General features: G+C 42.9%; 1 protein-coding gene across 1 annotated transcript in view; it reads left to right on the forward strand.

The window, feature by feature from the left end:
* LOC139458449 (dixin-like) overlaps window positions 1–27,047 on the forward strand; it is a 62,599-nt gene that overhangs the window by 22,732 nt on the left and 12,820 nt on the right. The window contains exons 6-14 of the mRNA XM_071239887.1: window positions 85–126; window positions 11,735–11,958; window positions 12,456–12,595; window positions 13,893–13,973; window positions 14,826–14,930; window positions 15,404–15,508; window positions 16,518–16,571; window positions 16,713–16,859; window positions 25,296–25,400. Coding sequence (XP_071095988.1) covers window positions 85–126; window positions 11,735–11,958; window positions 12,456–12,595; window positions 13,893–13,973; window positions 14,826–14,930; window positions 15,404–15,508; window positions 16,518–16,571; window positions 16,713–16,859; window positions 25,296–25,400 — 1,003 coding nt within the window. The remainder of the gene's footprint in view (window positions 1–84; window positions 127–11,734; window positions 11,959–12,455; window positions 12,596–13,892; window positions 13,974–14,825; window positions 14,931–15,403; window positions 15,509–16,517; window positions 16,572–16,712; window positions 16,860–25,295; window positions 25,401–27,047) is intronic.

The following is a 27,047-nucleotide window of genomic DNA, read 5'->3' on the forward strand; positions in this document are numbered from 1 at the left end:
CTACATCTCATTCTCATCTCTTACTAACAGGTCAAGCATTTCCTTTCCAGAAATTGTCATTTTTTTCATGTTTCTTTTTTTTAGGAAACGCCTAAGTCCAGAGTACTCAGAAATAACAAGCAAAATGTAGGTCACGGTGACCCACTTATCAAAATTGCTTTTCTAGTTATCTGCTTTTCTCACCATTGACATAAGCCTTAATTTTAATCCTGGCAGCGGTTTTGGTTTGGGGATTCCCCTGTTACTAAATATAGCCCAGTGGTAGGTATGGGTATGTGGCGGTCCCCATCAGCAAACCTAAAGCATAGAAACATGGCACAGGCTTCATTTGACTTCCAATATAGAACTGTTATTATTATTTCATACCTCTTTTGTGACCTATTACTTCCTTTTCACACTTGATTTATATATTTCCAGTTGTTTGTTTTTTTATTATGATGGTGTATCTATGAGCAATATCAATTTTATACAGGAAATTTGAGATGATTGTTGTCCCTCCGCTAACTTTGGAAAACATCAAACAATTTTTTGTCAATATTTAGAGGCGAAATAAAATGAAGCGTGTGTTGATCACAAACATTTGGTTAAACCTGGTGAAGGCAAACTTTCGTTTGGTGATTTTCTTGCAAATAACAAGGCTCCGTAATCAGGTTTTTTCCTAATGATTAAAAACGTATGTGTGAAATTGTCATCCGCAAAATCGATTTTGGTAATTGTTTTGCCTTTAAAGTTTGATGAAATACCCGCTAGGCTTTAATGCTATGACACAACTAGATGCTATACAAGTGTCATCATCATCATTATTATTATTATTATTATTATTATTATTATTATTATCATCATCATCATCATCATCATCATCATCATCATCATCATCATCATCATCATCATTATTATAAGGTATGCTGATGGGGACCAGGCAGTGTGTTAATGTGTGTTGATTATTCGGTATAAGATAAACCTTCATAGTACTCATCCCTTATCCATCAAAAGTATCGTCTGTATCCATCCTGGTAAAGTCTTTCTGTCTAGATTAACTTTTCCTCATCATTTCATTCATTGAATGTCCTCCTAGTTTCAGTCCAGATCATTTCCTTGCTCTGTAGGGTTCACGGGGGGGCCTGGTCGTCTTAGGTGCTGCTGTTATATATATAACAGAAATACTTTCCAAAGAGCCATTATACTCAACTCACTCACTGATCAGTGAAGATCTGGGGTCTTCAGCAACCCATGCTTGTCGTAAAAGGCGACTATGCTTGTCGTAAAAGGCGACTAACGGGATCGGGTGGTCAGGCTCGCTGACTTGGTTGACGCAGGTCATCGATCCCACTTGCGTGGATCGATGTTCATGATGTCAATCACTGGATTGTCTGGTCCAGACTCGATTATTGACAGACCGCCGTCATATAGCTGGAATATTGCTGAGCGCGGCGTTAAACAAGCAAACAAACAAAAAACAACTGACTACCTCACTCACTCACTCATTGGCCTGTGTACAAGGTTTGACAAATGATTGATACGAAGGGTCAACCGGGTCTCGTTGCATAGAGCAATCTTAGCTCCAAGATGTTCATAACCTCTGTACTAACATTGACTTACGATGGTTGGAGTGCTGAGATCACTTTGCTAAAAGAGAACCAGTGCTACATACTCACCACAGGTCCTATAGAACAGTAGGCAATGGGTGATCTTTTTGTTCCAAAGGGAGACAACTCTGCTTTTGATATCATATAAGCAACAGTCCAACCAGAGATTAGTTGAAAAAGATTGCCCATTGCAAAACACCAATGTTTACTTTTCTTCTATTCTTTGTATTACAAATTGTTTTTTTGGTTTCACATAAAGGTTAACTATTTAAAGTGATCATTTAGTTAACCACAAGCCAGTCAGACAAGATTAACAATTTCAATGTAATTTGCTCTGATAAATGTTTGTTGTCATTTGTCTGGCGTATTTGTCAAACCTTGTATTAGTTTTTTTGTTTACTTCGGTTTGTTTTGTTGTTCCAACTGAGCTGGTGCCCTCCCCTCTTTTTTCAAACATTTCTGGTGTCCCCTGCCGTGATATTGCTGGAATATTGCTAAAAGCGGGGTAAAACCATACTCATTCACTCTTTTTAAAACCCAGGAAATCAAGTGGACAGGGTTGTCAGTGTTAGAAATTAGCACTAGTCCTATAGTCCTTGCCAAACTGCCCAATAGTTAAGGTATCATAAGGACTAGTGGAAATTTCCCATTTTTAAGGGGTTACCGTATTCGACGTAATAAGCGCTCAGGCGCTCTCAAGATTAGATAGGGGGCTCTTATTAAAATATTATTTTAGTGAGAGAAAAACAGAGTTGAAAGATAAATTTCGTGTTCATGTACGACAGATATATTTTTCCAGAATTTAATTGCCCACAATTAAGGTTGCATATCACACACGAGTGCGTATCATACAAGAATAAATAAGTCTTGTGAACATTAATCAATCGGAAGGGATGCTAATTGGGATTGTTCACTAGCCAATATATTAGCAAATATTGCCTTGAGCGCTTATTAGAGAGGGGCACTTATTACATTGAATGCGGTAATATCATTACAAGGACTAGTGGACAGGGGGCGGTCAGGTAGCCTAGTGGTTAAAGCGTTCGCTCGTCACGCCGAAGGCCCGGGTTCGATTCCCGACATGGGTACAATGTGTGAAGCCCATTTCTGGTGACCCCCGCCGTGATATTGCTGGAATATTGCTAAAAGCGGCGTAAAACCATACTCACTCACTCACTCACTAGTGGACAGTGTAAGTTTCTACCACTGGTGGTGTGCTGTTCTGTAGAGTATGCTTGTTCAGCGTCTCTTCAGATAAAAATTGTAGCGATATGGATGAAATAATGCCAATGCAACATTAAATTTTAACTCTCTTGACTCACTCACTTGATGAAAGTAAAATATTGACAATGAACGCCAGTTATTAACATAGTTCCGTGGTTTGTAAAAGCATGACCCTTTGAATAATTGAATTTACCAAACCGTAGGTTGCGTCTCTATTCTGGTACACTTAGTGTTAATGGTTAATTTTCTTCAGTCTTATGGGCGGTCGTGTAGCCTAGTGGTTAAAGCATTCGCTCGTCACGCCGAAGACCCGGGTTCGATTCCCGACATGGGTACAATGTGTGAAGCCCATTTCTGGTGTCCCCCACCGTGATATTGCTGTAATATTGCTAAAAGCGGCGTAAAACCTTACCCACTCACTCTTCAGTCTTATAATTGAAACCCTCATTGAAGGCTCAAGTTTTCTCAGCATTTGCAATGGTTAACTATTTTTAAAGGGGAAGCGGGGGGAATGAAGTAAACCATGCCACATATCGCTCGCTTTGGACTCCCATGCTCATCCCTTGAACCCAAAATGTATTAAGGAGAGTTCAGCGACTTGAAAAGTGACAGACACAGGTAAATCCCTGCTTGTGTAAGACTCGTGTCAGAATACCTGCCGTTTCCTTGTGCACAGACTCATCATCAAATCATCCGGGGCGGTCGGGTAGCCTAGTGGTTAAAGCGTTCGCTCGTCACGCCGAAGACCCGGGTTCGATTCCCGACATGGGTACAATGTGTGAAGCCCATTTCTGGTGTCTCCCGCCGTGATATTGCTTGAATATTGCTAAAAGTGGCGTAAAACCAAACTCACTCACTCACTCACTCATCATCACATCATGTCCCATCGGTCCCCAGGGGCAAGGGTGGCCCTGTCTAAGGCGCCGCGATTCGCTGTGCAGTTGCGTCCCTTGGGCACACCAGAAACCTATGATTGTGGGTTCGAATCCCGGTTCGCCTTGATTATGTTTCTAGGTTTGTCAGCACCATACCTATGCTCGTGGGTTTCACCGAAGTGGTAAACGTCTGAGACCTGCATCACTTCGGGCTTTCCTCCCACGTTAACCTGAACGCCGTGATATAACTGGAATACTGTTGAAAGCGGTGTTAAACCCAACTCAATCACTCACCCCTGCCCTGCCATGCTCAAACTTCCCTTCATTCTGTGCACTGCTTCACTGCAAACCTCCACCATGTCATTACTCCGATTCCAGGTCCTCTACAAGCCTTGTAATTAATATTTATTTTAACTGGTCCACTAAGAAGCTCTGCTACAGAATTGCCATATACCTGGTGGTAAAAGTGCTAGCACACCAGTAAATGTCACAAGTCGTTCTTGAATTTTTTGTGTCATGACATATGTTAGTTTTGAACCCTGGGTATTCACAGGGCCATCTGAGAACTGTGAATATTGTTGGGTTTGCTCTGAGTTGTACCACTGTATCACTCTACAATCCATGGACCGTGTCCAAGTGTCCTTGTCTCCTCGGGTTTAAGGATTTGTTTTGCTCCAAAGAACTATTGAATATAAACATAATTTAATTATAATTATTATAATGTGCAACATTTTGTCTCCCCCCGACAAAACAGATTTCAGGGGAGGTAACCCAATTGAAGGGAGATAACTTGCAATTCAGGGGAGATTATTCATAGAGCTATTCTGAAACCCCACATGAAATAACTGCACTAGTATATACATTAATTGCATGCCAGAAACAGTTTCAGTTCTTCTAGGGGTGTCATTGTATATCGCCATCGTGATGTATCCATACATTTTTAATAGCAATACTGTATTTTTTTAAATTTATGGATATTGACACTAAAATATCAATACACTGTTTACATTTATAAGATTACCTTGTAAGGATGGACGATGAGAAGGCTGAAAATTCTTTTTGGAATATCTAATTGATCAGCCAAGTTCATATTTAGCATTATTTTTATTAATTGCAGTTCTGTATAGGTCTACATAGGTATCTCTGTACTCAGAATAATTAACTTCTCTTTAGTAGATATATCGAGATGTCATGATACTTTTGAGTCAGTATTTATGGATACTAATATTTTCAATCAATGACACCCTATGCATGCGGGTTTTTTGTTGTTTCTTGTTTGTATCTGTAACAGTTGCACCTGGTGTTTGGTTCAACCCATGCATGTTAATAATAACTCTGTGTGAAGGAGGCAGCTAAGTTGGACATATCTGCATTCCTTGGTACTCTGCCACTCTCGGGTTGGGGGTGGGGTGGCCCAGTCGTCTAAGGTGCCACAATTGTCTGGGCCAGACTTGATTTTTTACAGACTGCCGTTAATTAGCTGAAATATTGATGAGTCAGGCATCAACAAAGCCTTTGCATCACTTTGGGATTTCTTCCCATATCAGGGGCACAGGTGGCCCAGTCGTCTAAGGCCCTGCGATTCGCTGTACAGAGTTGCGTCCCTTGGGCACTCCAGAAACCTATGATTGGGGGTTTGAATCCCGGTTCACCCGGATTATGTTTCTAGGTTTGTCAGCACCATACCCGTGCTTGTGGGTTTCACCGAAGTGGTAAACGTCTGAGACCTGCATCACTTTGGGCTTTCCTTCCACATTAAGCTGACACGCCGCAATATAGCTAGAATACTGTTAAAAGCGGCGTAAAACCCAACTCATTCACTCACTCACTCATTCTTCCAATATTAGCTTGGAGAGAAATTAACACTGTGTGTTATAAATGGTTATCAGATCAGGGACTAATTCGGTCAACGTGGCATAAACCCATTAAATTGTTTCTCTTCGCAATTCAGAGATGTTCTGTGTTAGTTGTGTGAAACATTTGTTAGGTTTACTCTCAGCGTTAGGATACACGTAGGTTGTTTTAACAGATACTGATATGTTACGTCTCTTGACAAATGCAAACAATACTCTTCATGAATATTGGTTCAAAAGAAGTTAACGACAAAAACACAACAAATACCTGATAAATTACTTAAATCATAGTTCTAAATGACTTTTAAAACTTTAGAAAAAAAGATGTTCTTTCTCCAGATATACAGTGTAACAATAAATGTTCATGAAATAATAATAATAAAATGATAATAATAATAGTGAGTGAGTGAGTGAGTATGGTTTTACGCCGCTTTTAGCAAATTTCCAGCAATATCACGGCGGGGGACACCAGAAATGGGCTTCACACATTGTACCCATGACGGGAATCAACCCGGCGTGGCGAGCGAACGCTTTAACCACTAGGCTACCCGACCGCCCACTTATACAGGAACAATAGGGTGGTAGAGTCATTAATGTATTGAATGCAGTGTCAAAATACTTGTATACTTATGAAATAAATATCTTTTAGAAAAATCAGTAGTTTGCATAAAATAATTATTTTTCCCAATTTGCTTGCCAGGAGCATTTAGTTTAGAGTTGGATCCTGGTAACACAGTGATACTAAAACTGCTGAGGTAGCAGAAAGCATGTCGAGTTGTATCCGTTGCCTCAGCGTACAAACCTTGGAACAATAAAATACCTTCAAACAAACTTAAGGGCGGTCGGGTAGCCTAGTGGTTAAAGCCTTTGCACGTCGCACCGAAACCCCGGGTTCAGTTCCCCACATGGGTACAATGTATGAAGCCCATTTCTGGTGTCCCCTGCCGGGATATTGCTGGACTATTGCTTAAACTCACTTACTCAAACATCGATAAAGCTAAATATATATTCCAAAGTAGTTACAAGGCAATTGACGTGACTGTTTTTAACGTTAATCCATGCTCACACTACCAACTGCTGGTTTGCCTCAGCCAGACTCACCGGATTCAAACCCAATCCACTCACTCATGCTGGGTTACTGTGAATAGCTGAAATATAGCTGATGTGATACTCCCTCTCCCAGCATGGGACGAGGGCCGCGTTCCGCAAGCCGATCTGAGCGCTACGAACACGTATAGTAGGGGCAATACAGCACTCGTATGACTGAGATCGTCATGAGGAAGAGGGCCCAGATCATACAGAGAGCCTGAGTGTGTGTGTGTGTGGAGAGGTGTTGAAACCCCAGATTCACGCCAGTCTCCCAGAATGTTGGCTGTTTGCTCAGCCGCTCGCACGTATCACAACCCAAGCTGTCCGAGGTGGGATGGAAGGAAGGACAATGCTCATAGTTCGTGATGTTGGGGAATAGTCTGTCCGGATGCGACGTGAACCAGTTAACGCACGACCCATGTGAAGCGTACAGTTTGTTACTTGTTGTTGTGGTCTTTTGTAGATGTTTAGAATATAGTTTCTGATACTTGGGAACCAGTTTTCTGGTCTGTTATCTGTATTTTAAAGTTTGTTTATTTTCATTTTAATTTTTATTTTAATTTTTATTTTAATTTTTATTATTTTTATTTTAATGTCTAATATCCAGAGCTCCTGGTAACTTTTTGAGGAATTTTTACTCTAGGGTTTCGATTTTAATTGGTTTTTATATTTTTGTTTGGGTAACCAATATTTTATTCAGCCCTCTATTGGGTTTTTCCCAAAATTAGTGAATATTTTAAGATTTAAAAAAAAATGAAATAATTTTTTAGATGTATATAATTGTTCTAAATATATAGGCTTGACTCAGAAAGTAAATTAGCTCGTAATTGTGTTTCGGAAATTAGCTCCTTTGTACGCATGCTGAAAAAGCTTCATTGTGTATTTACTCATGCTGTTTTTATACATTTGAGTTTTTCATTTAAAGTGTGCGTTTCTGTACGCAAGTTAATTGAAAGTAATTGGGTTTTGAATATTTTGGGGGGTATTTTCACAAATACGTTGCTTATCTGTAGCTCTGAATATTTGATTCAGTTTTAACTAACAGTTTGATGTGAGACATAGTTACCTCTAACAGTAAACCTTTCGTTCAACTCTTGTGTGTTAACATAGCCATTGACCTTGAGGTATGGTGGTATTTGTCTGACTTTGACGTATTGTGATATTTGCCTTAGATTCTGTGCTTCTAACAATTCAGTCAGTATTCATAACAAGGATGTGAATCTTTGCGGATCTGTGAATTTTAGTGACCACAAATTTGTTAAAATCTGATGGCTTCAGGGGGGGCCAAGCACCCCCCCCCCCCCCCCCCCATAAACACTGCAAAGTTATGGATCACGCTCCATTGAAAAGAAGTTTCAGCTGGAAAGGAAAATATCCAGTCTCATCCCTTCATCCCAGCTTCTAGGTCTGTTTTCGAATGATCCATTTTCTTGTTTTAAATGTCTGTTTTGAAGTCTGCAATCGTGTATTATGACAAAAAAATTTTTTAAAATTTAGTTTCTATGATTGTTAGAGTGAGCTTATTTTCTCAGTACAAATTCTGTAGTATTTTATTTTACCCTAAGCTGTTACAGGTATTTGTATAATGAATATCTTTTAATTTGTTTGAAGAATTTTGGAGTTTGATTTAAGAGGAAAAATAAATGTAACGTTTGAAGATGGAAATGAGTAAGTCGGCCCTAGACACGTTACATAAAGAGGAGTAATATACGTATGATGCAGAATTTACCATACAACATGCAGGATTCAGCTCAGACAGGTTGAGTGTCACAAACCCCTTCGTTCATCCTCAGGGGCGGTCCGGTAGCCTAGTGGTTAAAGCGTTCGCTCGTCACGCCGAAGACCCGGGTTCGATTCCCGACATGGGTACAATGTGTGAAGCCCATTTCTGGTGTTCCCCGCCGTGATATTGCTGGAATATTGCTAAAAGCGGCGTTAACCCATACTCACTCACTCACTGGTTCATCCTCAGATTAGGGGCGGTCGGGTAGCCTAGTGGTTAAAGCGTTTGCTCATCACGCCGAAGACCAGGGTTTGATTCCCATGGTACAATGTGTGAAACCCATTTCTGGTGTTCCCTGCCGTGATATTGCTGGAACATTGCTAACAGCAGAGTAAAACAATACTCACTTACTCATCCTCAGATGACCAAACCTTAGACCAAAAATGTAATAAACTTGTTTCATGTAAAACTATCCCTTCTACATAGGACCCATAAATAAGGAAAACAATTCTATAAAATTTTAATGATTTTGTTAGTTTAATTTGATGTGTTAAACAATTCAGTGTTGCAGGTCAGACACGGGTCAGTCACAGATATTGATGTTATGACCCAAGATGGAGTCATCCTGGCACAGTTGATTTGACCCTTGAGTAAACTGTAAAATTATCCCTAATTAATACATCAGTGTTAAATAATTCTTGATTAGAATAGAAATACAAATTTGAGAGGTTGTCATGTTGGTGTTAGTACTTAGTGAAATCCTATACTGTTATTCATGAGTTATTCGCTGAGCTTGGTATACGGTGTTGGCCATATCTCTGTTATCTACCACCCGGGAGCACCTGTGTCAAGTGGGTCAAGATACAGCAGCAATCATGTGTATGGCAGATTCCATTTTCTTGAGGTAGGATTTGTAATTTTTGAGCAATAATGATATAAGAATTAATATTAATATTTGTAAGTTAAACATGTTAAGCATGGGTAACTAAGCAATGTAAGTAAACAACATTGTAAATAAATAATGTAAACAAACAAGTGTAAATAAACAAGTGTAAATAGACAACGGTGTAAATAAACTGTGTAAATAATGTAAACAAATAAGTGTAAATAAACAATTGTAAAGAAATAATGTAAACAAACAAGTGTAAGTAAACAAATGTAAATTGACAAGTGTAAATAAACAAGTGTAAAAAATAATGTAAATTTACAAGTGAAAATTTACAAGTGTAAAAAATAATGTAAATTTACAAGTGTAAATTTACAAGTGTAAAAAATAATGTAAATTTACAAGTGTAAAAAATAATGTAAATATAGCATGTGTAAATAAACAGTAAATAAACAAGTATAAACAAGTGTAAGAAAACAAGTGTTAACAGACAACAGTGTAAATAATGTAAACAAAAACATGGAAATAAAGAAGGTAAATACGCAAGAGTGTCGAAAAACGAAATTGAAACAAATAAAAATGTCAACTAGTACAAATAGTACAGTGAAAACAAGTTTGATCTTTGCCGAGTCTTGGAGAGTACTACCTACACATCAAACACATCCATTGATTATAGCAACTTATTGCCAATAAGTAAGAAAAGTCATTTTTCACCAGAAGCATGGTAAATTTGTAGGGAGAGGAGCTCTCGATTCATGTCAATGCCCTGACTATTTCCATATCAGGTAGTTAATATGGGTTGTTATGTTGGTAATAATGTAAGATGGGTCTAGTCACCTGACTATGCTTGTCGTAAAAGGCGACTAACGGGATCGGGTGGTCAGGCTTGCTGACTTGGTTGATGCATGCCATCAATCCGAATTGCGTAGATCGATGCTCATGATATTAATCACTGGATTGTCTGGTCCAGACTCGATTATTTACAGACCGCCGTCATATAGCTGGAATATTGCTGTGTGCGGCGTTAAACAACAAACCAACCAACCAACCAACCTGGTCCACACAATACAGATCACATTGACAACTTGTGTCCAACTTGCTGTGGCAGAAAGTTTTTATTTAATTAGAATTTCTTTAGTCTTTAAACCTTAGATTTACGAATGTGCTGTTGTGATGTAGTTTGTTTGTTTGATGTTTAACGCCTCACTCAGCAACATTCCAGCTATATGATGGCTGCAATATAGTACAATATTAGCATCTGTGTCATGTTCCTGGCTTTGCTGGGGCGGTCGGGTAGCCTCGGGGTTAAAGCGTTCGCTAGTGTGCTATATGGTTAAGCTCTCTATCATAACACTCTATTGCGGTATATGTTTATAGGTGTTATAGGCTATAACGGAATGGCTGTTGTATACTGATGGAAAGAAAAAAGGGAACCTAATGAAGGGAGTCATCTGTTTGACGACACAATCTATGAGTACCTGCAGATGATCAGTTCAAGGCCAGAGTTTGACCTATTTTAAGGGTTCTTGCAGGCAATACGAGGGTCTTGTAAAGTTATAAAATAGGGTAGTTTACTGTACACTTGAAATTACTTTGGAGCCTGGAATGAATCAATGATCAGTGGTCATGATTGATGGGGCTCGTCACCCGGGTTCGATTCCCGACATGGGTACAATGTGTGAAGCCCATTTCTGGTGTCCCCCGCCGTGATATTGCTGGAATATTGCTAAAGCGGCGTAAAACCATACTCACTCACTCACTCACCCCATGATTGATGGAAGAAATGACACACACCTGTAACTGCTCTTTAAGCGCTGAAGGTACAATGAATATTATATTGTGTGTCCCTTGGGAGATAGTATATTTTTTATCTGCTTCCATTCTCTACATTTGTGCATCGCGTTAAACACTGAGGTCAAAATAGTGGGGGTGGGAGTCTAAGGCGCCACGATTCGCTGTGCAGAGTTAGGTTTCCTTAGGCACTCCAGAAACCTATGATTGTGGGTTCAAATAAATCCCGGTTTGCTCCGATTATGTTTCTAGGTTAGTCAGCACCATACCCTTGCTCATGGATTACACCGAAGTGGTAAACGTCTGAGACCTGCATCACTTCGGGCTTTCCTCCCACATTAAGCTGACATGCCGCAATTTGACTGGTATAGCGGTGTTAAACACAACTTAACTCACTCACTCACTCACTCAAAATAGGGGTGCATGAGATACTAACTTTTCACTTTGTGTCAGTGTGTCTCTTTGTATCAAGGGTCTTTGAATGCTACAGGAAACTGTCTCCCATGTTTCTGTATGTTCCCTTATTATTCTCTGTCAGTATATTCACTAAATATATACGTAATCCAGTTTCCTGAATACTAACACATGTAACTGTGTCTTCGTGTGTTGATAAGAAGTATATAACTGAAGACGTCTGTCGGACGTATTTCTATGCGTTCCCTTATTTTATTGTGTGAGTATATTGAGCACACGTCTCTGTACTCCAGGTACCAGGAGAGTAGTTCCGACCAGTTCAGTGAGTCCGACGAATGTTACCGCCCCACAAGTCGAAGTCGGGCCCGCCATGCGCGGCGTGACGTGGAGGGCAGCAGCAGCAGCCCTACCACCAGCATCTACGGCAGCCCTCGCACCAGCGTCAACCTCGACAAACTGAAGGCGTCGTCACGGGATAGTCTCATATCTCGCAGCAAGTCCACGGATTATGTCACAGGTAGGTGAACCTGTTAACTTCGGGAATCATCTATCATAGTTTCAATATGTCACTGATGTAGGTTTGATAATCATAATCATAATCATAATGTATTGATTTGGCCTCTTGAAAGGGTTTGAGAGCAGGCTTTTCAAACTTGGCAGGGTCAGAAAGCAGACATTATTATTATAACATGTTAATAATGACATCATTTCATAATGACATCATGACGGTGACATCTTTGTGAGAGGTTTTTATTATGACATCATCACTGTGAGGGGTTTTCATTATGACATCATCACTGTGAGTGGTTTACATTATGACATCATTGTAAGGTGTTTTCATTATGACATCATTGTGAGGGGTTTTCATTATGACATCATCATTGTGAGGGGTTTTCATCATGACATCACTATGAGGGGTTTTCATCATGACATCATTGTGAGGGGTTTTCATTATGACATCACTATGAGGGGTTTTCATCATGACATCACTATGAGGGGTTTTCATTATGACAGCTAAGGACAGTGGTGCAGAGTTTGAGGACACGATGACGATGATCGACAAGACGCAGTACGAGGAGCTGCTGAACGAGTACTCGGAGCTGGCAGCGGCCATGAAGGAGACGAGGCAAGAGCTGTCCAAGCTGCAGGATCTGGTAAGACACGCCGTCCTAGTCGCACAGGGAGCTTGCATAGTTCTCATGTAGATGACCCCGGGGTTCCGGGTCAAAGAGGTCACAGCTCCCTATACTGGAAGTGGAGACTTAGTGGATCGCTTTGTCAGATTTGAAGTCTTGGTTGCACCTCATCGTACCCGATGACAGTGCTCGTACTATCAATAACTAATTTGTCTGGTCCAGACTTGATTATTTACAGCCTAACTAAACTTCTTCAGCAACCCATGCTTGCCGTAAAAGGTGTCTATGCTTGTCGTAAAAGGCTACTAACGGGATCGGGTGGCCAGGCTCGCTGCCTTGGTTGATGCATGTCATCTTATCCCAATTGCGTGGATCGATGCTCATGATATTAGTCACCGATTGTCTGGTCCAAACTCGATTATTTACAGACCGCCGTCATATAGCTGGAATATTGCTGAGTGCGGCTTTAAATAACAAACCAACCAACCAACCAATCTGCTGCTCCTATGGGTTGCATGAGTCGTAGTGTACGCTACGATTGTGGGAAGTACTTTCGCATAGATGTACGATAGTCGTGCCACTACGATGGCCTTGTGGAATGAGAGCTTGTATTCCTGATGCGTGCTGTCAACTTTTAAAGTTGGTCTCGATTAGTTACATGCTGCTAGTTATATATTTTATAACTGCTCCCCATTTTTGTTGTCAAGTGTCTATATGCTGGAGTGCCCTTTGCGAAGGGTTAGAATTGGTCTTCTGCAACCCATGCTTGTCGTAAGAGGCGACTAACAGGATCTTCTGGTTAGGCTTGCTGACTTGGTTGATGCATGTCATCATATCCTAATTATGTGGATCGATACTCATGATGTCATTCATAACAGGATCAGGTGATTAGGCTCGCTGACTTGGTTGATGCATGTCATCATATCCAATTACGTGGATCGATACTCATGATGTCTATCATAACAGGATCAGGTGGTCAGGCTCGCTGACTTGGTTGATGCATGTCATCATATCCAATTACATGGATCGATACTCATGTCAATCATAACAGGATCAGGTGGTTAGGCTTGCTGACTTGGTTGATGCATGTCATCGTATCCAATTACGTGGATCGATACTCATGATGTCAATCATAACAGGATCAGGCGGTTAGGCTCGCTGGCTTGGCTGATGCATGTCATTGCATAAATGGATACTCATGATGTCAATCACTGGATTGTCTGGTCCACGTCATATAGCGGGAATATTGGTGAGTGCGACAAAGATATATGTAAGACTGTTGCTTGTGTTTGACCGGTTGTCTTGTGTCCCCCAGCTCCTGAGTGGCAAGGCTCCAGAAGGGGACAATGAGAAACACGACGACATGTTCGAAGGCTCGACACCTCACGAAAAAATAGTATGTATAAAACAATTTCATCAGTCCTTGTTTACAATAGGAATCACTGGATTGTCTGGTCAAGTCCAGACTCGATTATTTATAGGTTTCGGTCATAAGGCCTGGATATTGCTGAGTGCAACGTTATACAATAAACGGGGCGGTCGGGTAGCCTAGTGGTTAAAGCGTTCGCTCATCACGCCGAAGACCCGGGTTCGATTTCCGACATGGGTACAATGTGTGAAGCCCATTTCTGGTGTCCCCCGCTGTGATATTGCTGGAATATTGCTAAAAGCAGCGTAAAACCATACTCACTCACTAAAACAATAAACAAAAAATTATAGGGACCTCCTAAATTCTTTTCTAACATTTTTTTTAACAGTTATGGCCAGACCCCTTGACTTTCATGCTTGATTAGTCCGCCTCCGTGGTCTAGAGGTAGAGTGTCCGCCCGGAGAGCGGAAGGTCCTGGGTTCGATCCCCAGCGGCGTCATACCAAAAGACGTTAAAAGATGGTACTAGTTGTTACCCTGTCTGGCGCTCGGCAAGGGGTTAAAACAAGGACAGGTCGGCTCGGAGTCTGTATACTGTGTGTGAGTGGGGTATTCATGTAAACTGCGGCATGGTATCTCAGTGGGCTAGCACTATAGATCAGGCATCATTCCGGACTAGTTCAAGCAGCCACACACACACACACACACACACACACACGCACACACACGTCGCTATATAAGTGCAATAATCTTGGACACGACGTTAAACCCCATTTCACCCCACCTCATGCTTGATTTCAAACACTGAAGACAGACTATAGCAAGTGCCCTGGGGGTTTAGAAAATATTGAAGAGGCACTTATATGATGTGATGATGCAGGCGGTGTTGCGAAGTCGGCTGCTGCAGCAGAGTGAGCTGTGTGAGGACATGAGGGCGGAGCTGTCCAAGTCGAAGAACGAGTGTATGCAGCTCCAGGGAACGCGGGTAGGTCATGTGACATTTGGCGTTAGTTACGGAAAACTTTTTGGGCCTTTTCCTTTTTTATTGGTTTTTTAAATTTCAAGAAGATGATCTACCTCGGAATACATTTATGTTCGTGTACCATATTTTCTTGAGTATAGTGCGGTACATGTTTTGTTAGTTCAATCGATTGGTGATGGCAAATTGTGAAGAAATTGTAGTGAATCTTGTAATCTAGCGTCTTGAAATTCCTAAGAGATTTGCAAAAGTTTTCCTTGTTCATGGAGTGTGATTTCTATGTTGACAAATTGCATAATTACACTTTGTGTGGGTTCGAATCCTGGATGCGACTCAACCCCATAAAAGTGCGAGAATTTGTACTTTACTGAGAAAGTGTACTCCCAGATATGACATTTGTAGCAGCCCATCTGATGTCCTACTTACTCTGCATGCCATGGATAATAGACACCGAGATAAAGTATGTGTTTGTGTTTCAGTCCGGCCTCCAACACCGGCTCTGTGAACAGAACATCTCGCTCTCCGCCCTCAAGTCGGAACTGCTGCAGAAAGACTTCCAGAAACAAAATATGGAAGCGGAGAAGGTCAGTAGGCCCGATACAGAGCGAATCTGGGGCTGTTTACTTGTGAAGGAATCTTGCTATCTGATTGGCTAGGCACCATCTTTTACATGTCAGTTGCATGGCCTGTAAGGTTGTCATTAGGTCATAATGTTTGATGTCACTTGCTTGTCACATCCATGAGTGAGTGAGTATGGTTTTACGCCACTTTTAGCAATATTCCAGCAATATCACGGCGTGGGACACCAGAAATGGGCTTCACACATTCGAACCCGGGTCTTCGGCGTGACGAGCGAACGCTTTAAACACTAGGCTACCCAACCGCCTCGTCACACCCATGAAGATCCAGGGTGGAATAGGTCTTAAGCACCCGATGAAATTCTTTTTTCCCATATTTAACATGTGTCTTGCCTGTTGTCTGTAGTCTCCTTATTGTGAGGACGACCTGTGAAGATCCGGGGTAGAATAGGTCTTCAGCAACCCATGCTTGCCGTAATAGGTGAATATGCTTGTCGTAAACGGGATCGATTAGTCAGCCTCGCTGACTTGGTTGATGTATGTGATCGTATCCCAATTGCGTTGATCAATGTTCATGATGTCAATCACTGGATTGCTGGTCCAGACTTGATTATTTACAGCTGGAATATTGCTGAGTGCGGTGTTAAACAACTACAAACAAACTTGCTTGTCACGTCACAGTTGACTGTTGAAACACTGTGATTTATCAAACTGAAATTAAGATGGCATCACAAGATAGATCTCATTGTTACACACAAATTGTTCACTGAAAATGCCTTGCATCTTGTGTCCTCGTAATGATACCTTTGTTACATGTGTCACTAGTGGGTGTACAGGATGTTATGAGCTGTACAAACCCAACGGTCGCTTTGTGGAATGGACACCATGTTCGTTACCACAGCTGAAGGTAAATTTGGTTAATATTAGGTTGCATTTATCAATAATACGTAGCACTTGCACATGTTGTATATAGCTTAATCGAACCCTGTACAGTCATGAAAATTGTGTGTTACAGGCCAGCCTGTTGAAACAGCTCCAGGAGAGGGATAAACTGATCTCCGATATCAAGGTGGGTAGATACGGCATCCTGCCGGTAGATATATGTCGTAATTACCCACTCACTGATACTTTTATTCACTGGGTATTGTGATTGATTTGTAGATCAAACCTACTGTCTACCAATACCAGTTGTTGTCTGTGTCACTTGCAGAAAGACATTCAGAAGCGCGATAACAAGATTGACACTCTCCAGCATGACCTGCTGCTACAGATACAGGAGAAGGAATCCACCACTCGCAGTCTCAAGTCCCAGATCCAGGACCTGCACAACAAGCTGAAGGTGGTCGGGGAGACAGGGGTAAGACAGGGCGTTGTAGATACAGGGTGATGTAGATACAGGACAACAAGCTGGAGGTGGTCGGGGAGACAGGGTGATGTAGATACAGGACAACAAGCTGAAGGTGGTCAGGGAGACAGGGTGATGTAGATACAGGACAACAAGATGAAGGTGGTCAGGGAGACAGGGTGATGTAGATACAGGACACCAAGATGAAGGTGGTCAGGGAAACAGGGTGATGTAGATACAGGACAAGCTGAAGGTGGTCGGGGAGACAGGGGTAAGACAGGGTGTTGTAGATATAGGACAACAAGCTGGAGGTGGTCGGGGAGATGGGTAAGACAGGGTGTTGTAGATACAGGACAACAAGCTGAAGGTGGTCGGGGAGACAGGGGTAAGACAGGGTGTTGTAGATACAGGACAACAAGCTGGAGGTGGTCGGGGAGACAGGGTGATGTAGATACAGGACAACAAGCTGAAGGTGGTCAGGGAAACAGGGTGATGTAGATACAGGACAACAAGATGAAGGTGGTCAGGGAAACAGGGTGATGTAGATACAGGACAAGCTGAAGGTGGTCGGGGAGACAGGGTGTTGTAGATACAGGACAACAAGCTGAAGGTGGTCGGGGAGACAGGGTGATGTAGATACACGACAACAAACTGAAGGTGGTCAGGGAGACAGGGTGTTGTAGATACAGGACAACAAGATGAAGGTGGTCAGGGAAACAGGGTGATGTAGATACAGGACAAGCTGAAGGTGGTCGGGGAGACAGGGTGATGTAGATACAGGACAACAAGCTGTATGTGGTCGGGGAGACAGGGTGATGTAGATACACGACAACAAACTGAAGGTGGTCAGGGAGACGGAACAACAAGCTTGAGGTGGTCGGGGAGACAGGGTGTTGTAGATACAGGACAACAAGCTGAAGGTGGTCGGGGAGACAGGGTGTTGTAGATACAGGACAACAAGCTGAAGGTGGTCGGGGAGACAGGATGTTGTAGATACAGGACAACAAGCTGAAGGTGGTCGGGGAGACAGGGTGTTGTAGATACAGGACAACAAGCTGGAGGTGGTCGGGGAGACAGGGTGTTGTAGATACAGGACAACAAGATGTAGATACAGGACAACAAACTGAAGGTGGTCGGGGAAACAGGGTGATGTAGATACAGGACAACAAGCTGGAGCTGGTCAGGGAGACAGGGTGTTGTAGATACAGGACAACAAGCTGAAGGTGGTCGGGGAAACACGGTGATGTAGATACAGGACAACAAGATGTAGATACAGGACAACAAGCTGGAGGTGGTCGGGGAGACAGGGTGATGTAGATACAGGACAACAAGATGTAGATACAGGACAACAAGCTGGAGGTGGTCAGGGAGACAGGGTGATGTAGATACAGGACAACAAGCTGAAGGTGGTCAGGGAAACAGGGTGATGTAGATACAGGACAACAAGCTAGAGGTGGACGGGTAGACAGGGTGTTGTAGATACAGGACAACAAGCTGAAGGTGGTCGGGGAGACAGGGTGATGTAGATACAGGACAACAAGCTGGAGGTGGTCGGGGAGACAGGGTGATGGAGATACAGGACAACAAGATGTAGATACAGGACAACAAGCTGGAGGTGGACGGGGAGACAGGGTGTTGTAGATACAGGACAACAAGCTGAAGGTGGTCAGGGAGACAGGGTGATGTAGATACAGGACAACAAACTGGAGGTGGTCAGGGAGACAGGGTGATGTAGATACAGGACAACAAGCTGGAGGTGGTCGGGGAGACAGGGTGATGGAGATACAGGACAACAAGATGTAGATACAGGACAACAAGCTGGAGGTGGTCTGGGAGACAGGATGATGTAGATACAGGACAACAAGCTGAAGGTGGTCAGGGAGACAGGGTGATGTAGATACAGGACAACAAGCTGGAGGTGGTCAGGGAGACAGGGTGATGTAGATACTGGACAACAAGCTGGAGGTGGTCGGGGAGACAGGGTGATGGAGATACAGGACAACAAGATGTAGATACAGGACAACAAGCTGGAGGTGGTCAGGGAGACAGGGTGATGTAGATACTGGACAACAGGCTGGAGGTGGTCGGGGAGACAGGGTGATGTAGATACAGGACAACAAGCTGAAGGTGGTCAGGGAGACAGGGTTTTGTAGATACAGGACAACAAGCTGAAGGTGGTCAGGGAGACAGGGTGATGTAGATACAGGACAACAAGCTGGAGGTGGTCAGGGAGACAGGGTGATGGAGATACAGGACAACAAGATGTAGATACAGGACAACAAGCTGAAGGTAGTCAGGGAGACAGGGTGATGTAGATACAGGACAACAAGCTGAAGGTGGTCAGGGAGACAGGGTGATGTAGATACAGGACAACAAGCTGGAGGTGGTCAGGGAGACAGGGTGATGGAGATACAGGACAACAAGCTGGAGGTGGTCGGGGAGACAGGGTGATGTAGATACAGGACAACAAGCTGAAGGTGGTCAGGGAGACAGGGTGATGTAGATACAGGACAACAAGCTGGAGGTGGTCGGGGAGACAGGGTGATGTAGATACTGGACAACAAGCTGGAGGTGGTCGGGGAGACAGGGTGATGGAGATACAGGACAACAAGATGTAGATACAGGACAACAAGATGAAGGTGGTCAGGGAGACAGGGTGATGTAGATACAGGACACCAAGATGAAGGTGGTCAGGGAAACAGGGTGATGTAGATACAGGACAAGCTGAAGGTGGTCGGGGAGACAGGGGTAAGACAGGGTGTTGTAGATACAGGACAACAAGCTGGAGGTGGTCGGGGAGACAGGGGTAAGACAGGGTGTTGTAGATACAGGACAACAAGCTGAAGGTGGTCGGGGAGACAGGGGTAAGACAGGGTGTTGTAGATACAGGACAACAAGCTGGAGGTGGTTGGGGAGATGGGTAAGACAGGGTGTTGTAGATACAGGACAACAAGCTGAAGGTGGTCGGGGAGATGGGTAAGACAGGGTGTTGTAGATACAGGACAACAAGCTGAAGGTGGTCGGGGAGACAGGGGTAAGACAGGGTGTTGTAGATACAGGACAACAAGCTGGAGGTGGTCGGGGAGACAGGGTGATGTAGATACAGGACAACAAGCTGAAGGTGGTCAGGGAGACAGGGTGATGTAGATACACGACAACAAACTGAAGGTGGTCAGGGAGACGGAACAACAAGCTTGAGGTGGTCGGGGAGACAGGGTGATGTAGATACAGGACAACAAGCTGAAGGTGGTCGGGGAGACAGGGTGATGTAGATACAGGACAACAAACTGGAGGTGGTCGGGGAGACAGGGTGATGTAGATACTGGACAACAAGCTGGAGGTGGTCGGGGAGACAGGGTGATGGAGATACAGGACAACAAGATGTAGATACAGGACAACAAGCTGGAGGTGGTCAGGGAGACAGGATGTTGAAGATACAGGACAACAAGCTGAAGGTGGTCGGGGAGACAGGGTGATGGAGATACAGGACAACAAACTGAAGGTGGTCAGGGAGACAGGGTGTTGTAGATACAGGACAACAAGCTGAAGGTGGTCAGGGAGACAGGGTTTTGTAGATACAGGACAACAAGCTAGAGGTGGTCGGGGAGACAGGGTGATGTAGATACAGGACAACAAGCTGAAGGTGGTCTGGGAGACAGGACAAGCTGAAGGTGGTCGGGGAGACAGGGTGATGTAGATACAGGACAACAAGATGTAGATACAGGACAACAAGCTGTATGTGGTCGGGGAGACAGGATGATGTAGATACAGGACAACAAGATGTAGATACAGGACAACAAGCTGGAGGTGGTCAGGGAGACAGGGTGATGTAGATACAGGACAACAAGCTGAAGGTGGTCAGGGAAACAGGGTGATGTAGATACAGGACAACAAGATGTAGATACAGGACAACAAGCTGGAGGTGGTCAGGGAGACAGGGTGATGTAGATACAGGACAACAAGCTGAAGGTGGTCAGGGAAACAGGGTGATGTAGATACAGGACAACAAGCTAGAGGTGGACGGGTAGACAGGGTGTTGTAGATACAGGACAACAAGCTGGAGGTGGTCGGGGAGACAGGGTGATGGAGATACAGGACAACAAGATGTAGATACAGGACAACAAGCTGGAGGTGGACGGGGAGACAGGGTGTTGTAGATACAGGACAACAAGCTGAAGGTGGTCAGGGAGACAGGATGATGTAGATACAGGACAACAAACTGGAGGTGGTCAGGGAGACAGGATGATGTAGATACAGGACAACAAGCTGAAGGTGGTCAGGGAGACAGGCTGATGTAGATACAGGACAACAAGCTAGAGGTGGTCTGGGAGACAGGATGATGTAGATACAGGACAACAAGCTGAAGGTGGTCAGGGAGACAGGGTGATGTAGATACTGGACAACAAGCTGGAGGTGGTCGGGGAGACAGGGTGATGTAGATACAGGACAACAAACTGGAGGTGGTCAGGGAGACAGGGTGATGTAGATACTGGACAACAAGCTGGAGGTGGTCGGGGAGACAGGGTGATGTAGATACAGGACAACAAACTGGAGGTGGTCGGGGAGACAGGGTGATGTAGATACTGGACAACAAGCTGGAGGTGGTCGGGGAGACAGGGTGATGGAGATACAGGACAACAAGATGTAGATACAGGACAACAAGCTGGAGGTGGTCAGGGAGACAGGATGTTGAAGATACAGGACAACAAGCTGAAGGTGGTCGGGGAGACAGGGTGATGGAGATACAGGACAACAAACTGAAGGTGGTCAGGGAGACAGGGTGTTGTAGATACAGGACAACAAGCTGAAGGTGGTCAGGGAGACAGGGTGTTGTAGATACAGGACAACAAGCTAGAGGTGGTCGGGGAGACAGGGTGATGTAGATACAGGACAACAAGCTGAAGGTGGTCGGGGAGACAGGACAAGCTGAAGGTGGTCGGGGAGACAGGGTGATGTAGATACAGGACAACAAGCTGGAGGTGGTCAGGGAGACAGGGTGATGTAGATACAGGACAACAAGCTGAAGGTGGTCAGGGAGACAGGGTGATGTAGATACAGAACAACAAGCTGGAGGTGGTCAGGGAGACAGGGTGATGTAGATACAGGACAACAAGCTGAAGGTAGTCAGGGAGACAGGGTGATGTAGATACAGGACAACAAGCTGAAGGTGGTCAGGGAGACAGGGTGATGTAGGTACAGGACAACAAGATGTAGATACAGGACAACAAGCTAGAGGTGGTCAGGGAGACAGGGTGATGTAGATACAGGACAACAAGCTGGAGGTGGTCTGGGAGACAGGATGATGTTGATACAGGACAACAAGATGAAGGTGGTCAGGGAGACAGGGTGATGTAGATACAGGACACCAAGATGAAGGTGGTCAGGGAAACAGGGTGATGGAGATACAGGACAACAAGATGTTGATACAGGACAACAAGCTGAAGGTGGTCAGGGAGACAGGGTGATGTAGATACAGGACAACAAGCTGAAGGTGGTGTGGGAGACAGGGTGATGTAGATACAGGGTGATGTAGATACAGCACAACAAGCTGGAGGTGGTCGGGGAGACAGGGTGATGTAGATACAGGACAACAAGCTGAAGGTGGTCTGGGAGACAGGGTGATGTAGATACAGGGTGATGTAGATACAGGACAACAAGCTGGAGGTGGTCAGGGAGACAGGGTGATGTAGATACAGGGTGATGTAGATACAGGACAACAAGCTGAAGGTGGTCTGGGAGACAGGGTGATGTAGATACAGGGTGATGTAGATACAGGACAACAAGCTGAAGGTGGTCTGGGAGACAGGGTGATGTAGATACAGGGTGATGTAGATACAGGACAACAAGCTGAAGGTGGTCAGGGAGATGGGTCATTGGTGTATGCATGCTGATTATGTGTCTTTTTGCTTTATTTCACGAGCTCAGGGTTGCATGCTTTATCATTTGAGATATTTACTGTGGGATATAGTGATATTTGTTCTGGAATATAGTGACCTATCCATCATGAGAAGGGTGCTGTTTCTGCCCATGTATGTCTGTGCCATATCAGATCAGGCCTGGGAACTATGTGAATGAGGGAAGATGGGATTGTATTCTGTTATTATTTATTGTGTGTATTATGATTTTCAAAGGTGGTATATACATTATTTTCCATTGGCGCCAGTCGTCCTCTTGTGGTAATGACTTTTGTTTGGCTATGAAAGTGGCTAGTCCTTATGACCATGTCTGTAATTATGCTGTTAGAAGACAAAGTAACATCCTCACAACCAGAGAAATATTTATTTTGTCAAATTGATAAATCTGTTTAGGAAGAGAAGGTCCTTGATGTTTTCTGATGTAGTGTTTCAAAGGCAGAGCTCCAGATAAGCTGCATATCTGCGTAAAATACGCATCAGAAATGCAAATCAAATCCAAGCATATCAAATACGCAACAAACATTACAGATACACTGCAAAAATATAACTGATGCGTATCATCAAAATATTGTGAAGTAACCCTGCGTATTCGATGCGCAAATCAGCTTATTTTTAAATTATATATGGACATTCCGTCAGCCTTGCCAAACTCCAAGGTGACAGTTACATCATGATCATTTGCCATCACACTTTCTTGTGGAAGTATTGTGGTATTTGTGAGTCCTATAAAGCTCTCCAACCCACACGACACCAGTTTGCAGGGACTAGATGAAAACTGTTTTTAAATATTTAACTTAAATACCCTCATGTGTAAAAACTAGTGGCTAACAGAAATTTGAATACCCAGATAGAATTACTGATACCCAATGATTTTAAAATGCATGGGTAAAATACCCACAACACCAAAAGCTTATCTGGAGCTCTGGGTATATTTTCAAACCAATGTGTTATCGTGGATGTAGAAGGCTATTTAGGCCAACCAGTATTATTTCCTGTTGTAGGGAGTTCCTCAGTCAGTAACAAACGTCTAGTCAGCACTTGTTCGAGGTTAAATTTCTAAAAGAAAATCTGAAATTGAAGTTTTAATCAAAACATGATTAACAGGTATTTAAAAATAAAGTTTTAATCAAAAGCAGCAGGGTTATTTTGCTTTCAACCATATACCCCAAAATAAATTGTCTTTAAAAAAAGACAACAGAAAATTGACAAACTCTCCTAAACACAAAAATAGTAAATTTCACTGATGTCCTACAGAGTGATGTTTTGTGGATTGTTTTTGTTTTTGTTGTTTTTGGACATTCAACCTCTCCGTGATTCATGTATAGATGTCAATACGATGCAACTGTTTCCATAGTAACTCCAACTAGGGTGTCCCATGTCATCATCGACCTCCCAACAGGTCAATATGCTACAGTTAGGTGACTGTACGCCATGACACAAACAGCTCTTTATCACAAGAGGAAGATATTGAAAGCTATATCTGGAAATTAATGCGGACATGTTCTACTGACTCTAGAACTGGCCAGTATATACCACCTTCTCTCCATCTTTGCTGAACTTCTAGAGGGTGTACCTGTTTCCTATGTCATCATGTGCATGACGATGACGGGATTGTGTATGACGTCAGTGAGGACGGCACAGTTAGACCCAGGCTTCAGCACTGTTAGACTGTTTTGTCATTTCAGGTTTAGGAGTGATTTTTTTCTTTCTGCAGAAAAGTTCTTTTTAGTGTAGTTTCCTAGAGGACATTTCCACTGCAGTGTGATAATGTGAAAAGTCAAGAAGTTAGAAGGGGATCTTTCGATCAATTATACAGAGCTACAGATAAGCAGCGATTTGCATAAATTACCCCAAACCACCTGCCCCCCACCCCCACCCCCCCAAAAATATTCAAAAACCCAATTACTTTTAATTAACTTGCATACAGAAATGCATGTGTTAAATGTATAAAAACAGCTCTCGTAAATACCCAATGAAGCTTTTTCAGCACACGTACAAAGGAGCTAATTTCCGAAACACAATTATGAGCTAATTTACTTTCCGAGTCAAGCCTATATATTTAGAACAGTTATATACATCTATATATATACATATTATTTCATTTTTAAAAATCTTGAAATGTTCACTAATTTTGGGAAAAACCCAATAGAGTGATGAATGGGTGAGTGAAAAAATATTGCTTACCCAATAAAAAATGTAATTACCCAATTAAAATAGACACCCTAGCTTAAAAACTCAATTACTCAAAAAGTTATCTGGAGCTCTGATTATATTTTAAATTCTTTAATGTATTTTCTTGTTTCCTAGAGTAACTATTCATGTAAAAGAGAGAAATCATGTCATTCACAGAATCATGTTTGGAATATAGTGGGGGGGGGGGATTAATGATAATATTATAACATTCTTTTACCATTTATTTAAAAGAGAAGAAAGTGGTTCACAAGATAGTTCCTGGGAATATTTGAAAAACAGAAGCTAGAAGTTCAGCAAGGAAAAGGCTTAACGTAACCTTTTCATTCTTGTGTCTTGTCAGGCCACACTGTCAGCGCGAGTTGCCACTCAAGATAAGAGAATGGCCAAGTTAGAGGGTAAAATATTCCATCCACACCCAGAAAACGGAAGTCCCTCCTCTCGCAGTGTAAGAGTAACTAACTATATCCATCCTAGATGTCACTAACCGATAACATCTGTCTTACTAAACTCGAGACATTTCACGGGGGAATAGTATCTGTCTGTTCAACCTCTTCCAGAAATATCATCACCGAAATTTCATCACTATACGGGATCTTGACTTAAAACGGAAGTTTTCATAAGTTTGGGATATTTTTCATGTGTTTGTGTGTTTAATGTGTTTATTTATCTGGTATTATTATTTTGTCACATTCTAGCCTATGCTATGTCACTATTTAGAAATGCACAAACAGTAGTTTTGACACAACAGGTTCCTGTGTCAGATCGAGGGTGCCGCTTGCGTGCCTCTCCGGGGGTGCAGACATTGTGTATAAGTACTGATTGACTGGACCCGTGAAGATTCCGGGGTAGAATAGGTCTTCAGCAACCCATGCTTAACATAAAAGGTGACTATGCTTGTCGTAAGGGGCGACTAACGGGATCGGTTGGTCAGGCTCGCTGACTTAGTTGATGCATGTCATGGATCCCAATTGCGTGGATCAATGCTCATGATATCAATCACTTGATTGTCTGGTCCAGACTCGAGTATTTACAGACCGCCGTCATATAGCTGGAATATTGCTGAGTGCAGTGTTAAAACAACAAACCAAAACCAAAAAAACTGATTGACTGATTGACACTGATTATGCATTCATACAATGGAGGAAGTATACATGATAGCGAGAACTAAGATCTGATTTTAATGAGATTGTGAAAGACTTGACGTTGAATGAGGAATCAAAGATGGGTTTACCTTTGACAATCTAATTGAGGATCTGATTTAAATGAGATTGAGTCTTTCACTGTTACCCAAGGGCAGAGAACTCTAAAGACATTGGGCCCTCATATCTGTAAATCGTAAAACCTTTGGGCAAGGACTGGTCGGCTCGGAGTCAGGATACTGTGTCCGAGTGGGGTATTCATGTTAAACTGCGGTATGGTATCTCAGTGAGCTAGCACTATAAATCGGCATCAGTCCGGACTAGGTACAAGCAGTCACACACACACACACACGTCCATGCATGTCGCTATATAAGTGCAAAAGTCTTGGACCCCATTTTTAATTCGCCTCACCTCTCCTGAGAAACAAACTATTCTTCAGCCTTCTGGCCACTGAGTGTATTCGCAGGATTCGGTACGGAGATTTCTGGATGTCCAATAGTAGATGAGCAGCCCTCTGTAGATGGGGATGCTTGTGAGATTTTGTCCGAATTTGACCACCAAAGGTCAGGTCAAAGGTCAAGGTCAAGGTCATTGTCATTGCTTGAATAAATTTTGTCTGAAGACTATTTACTGTAGGTTTATGAAACTTGGTACATCTTTACGGTGGGGCCAGATTGGAAAAGGTTGTGACATGTATAAGGTCAAGGTCATTAAAAAACTTTATTTGCCATTTTCACGAAAATACTTTATGGCAATAGACGTTATATTGTTTGAATATTTATGTATGACAAGGGAGGATAAATGTTTGAAGATGCATTCCTCATTTAGCTGATGTCACACGTTTGATGTCGGACCCGTTATCAATGATCCTTTGAAGTGTCGTCAGATGTAACTTGCATGCATGTCACTAGTACTAACACTTTAGCAGCTAATGTACCTAATGGTTTGTGGA

Source organism: Haliotis cracherodii, unplaced genomic scaffold (genome assembly GCF_022045235.1).
Source record: "Haliotis cracherodii isolate W230 unplaced genomic scaffold, xgHalCrac1.p SCAF_12, whole genome shotgun sequence".
NCBI classification, from domain to species: domain Eukaryota; kingdom Metazoa; phylum Mollusca; class Gastropoda; order Lepetellida; family Haliotidae; genus Haliotis; species Haliotis cracherodii.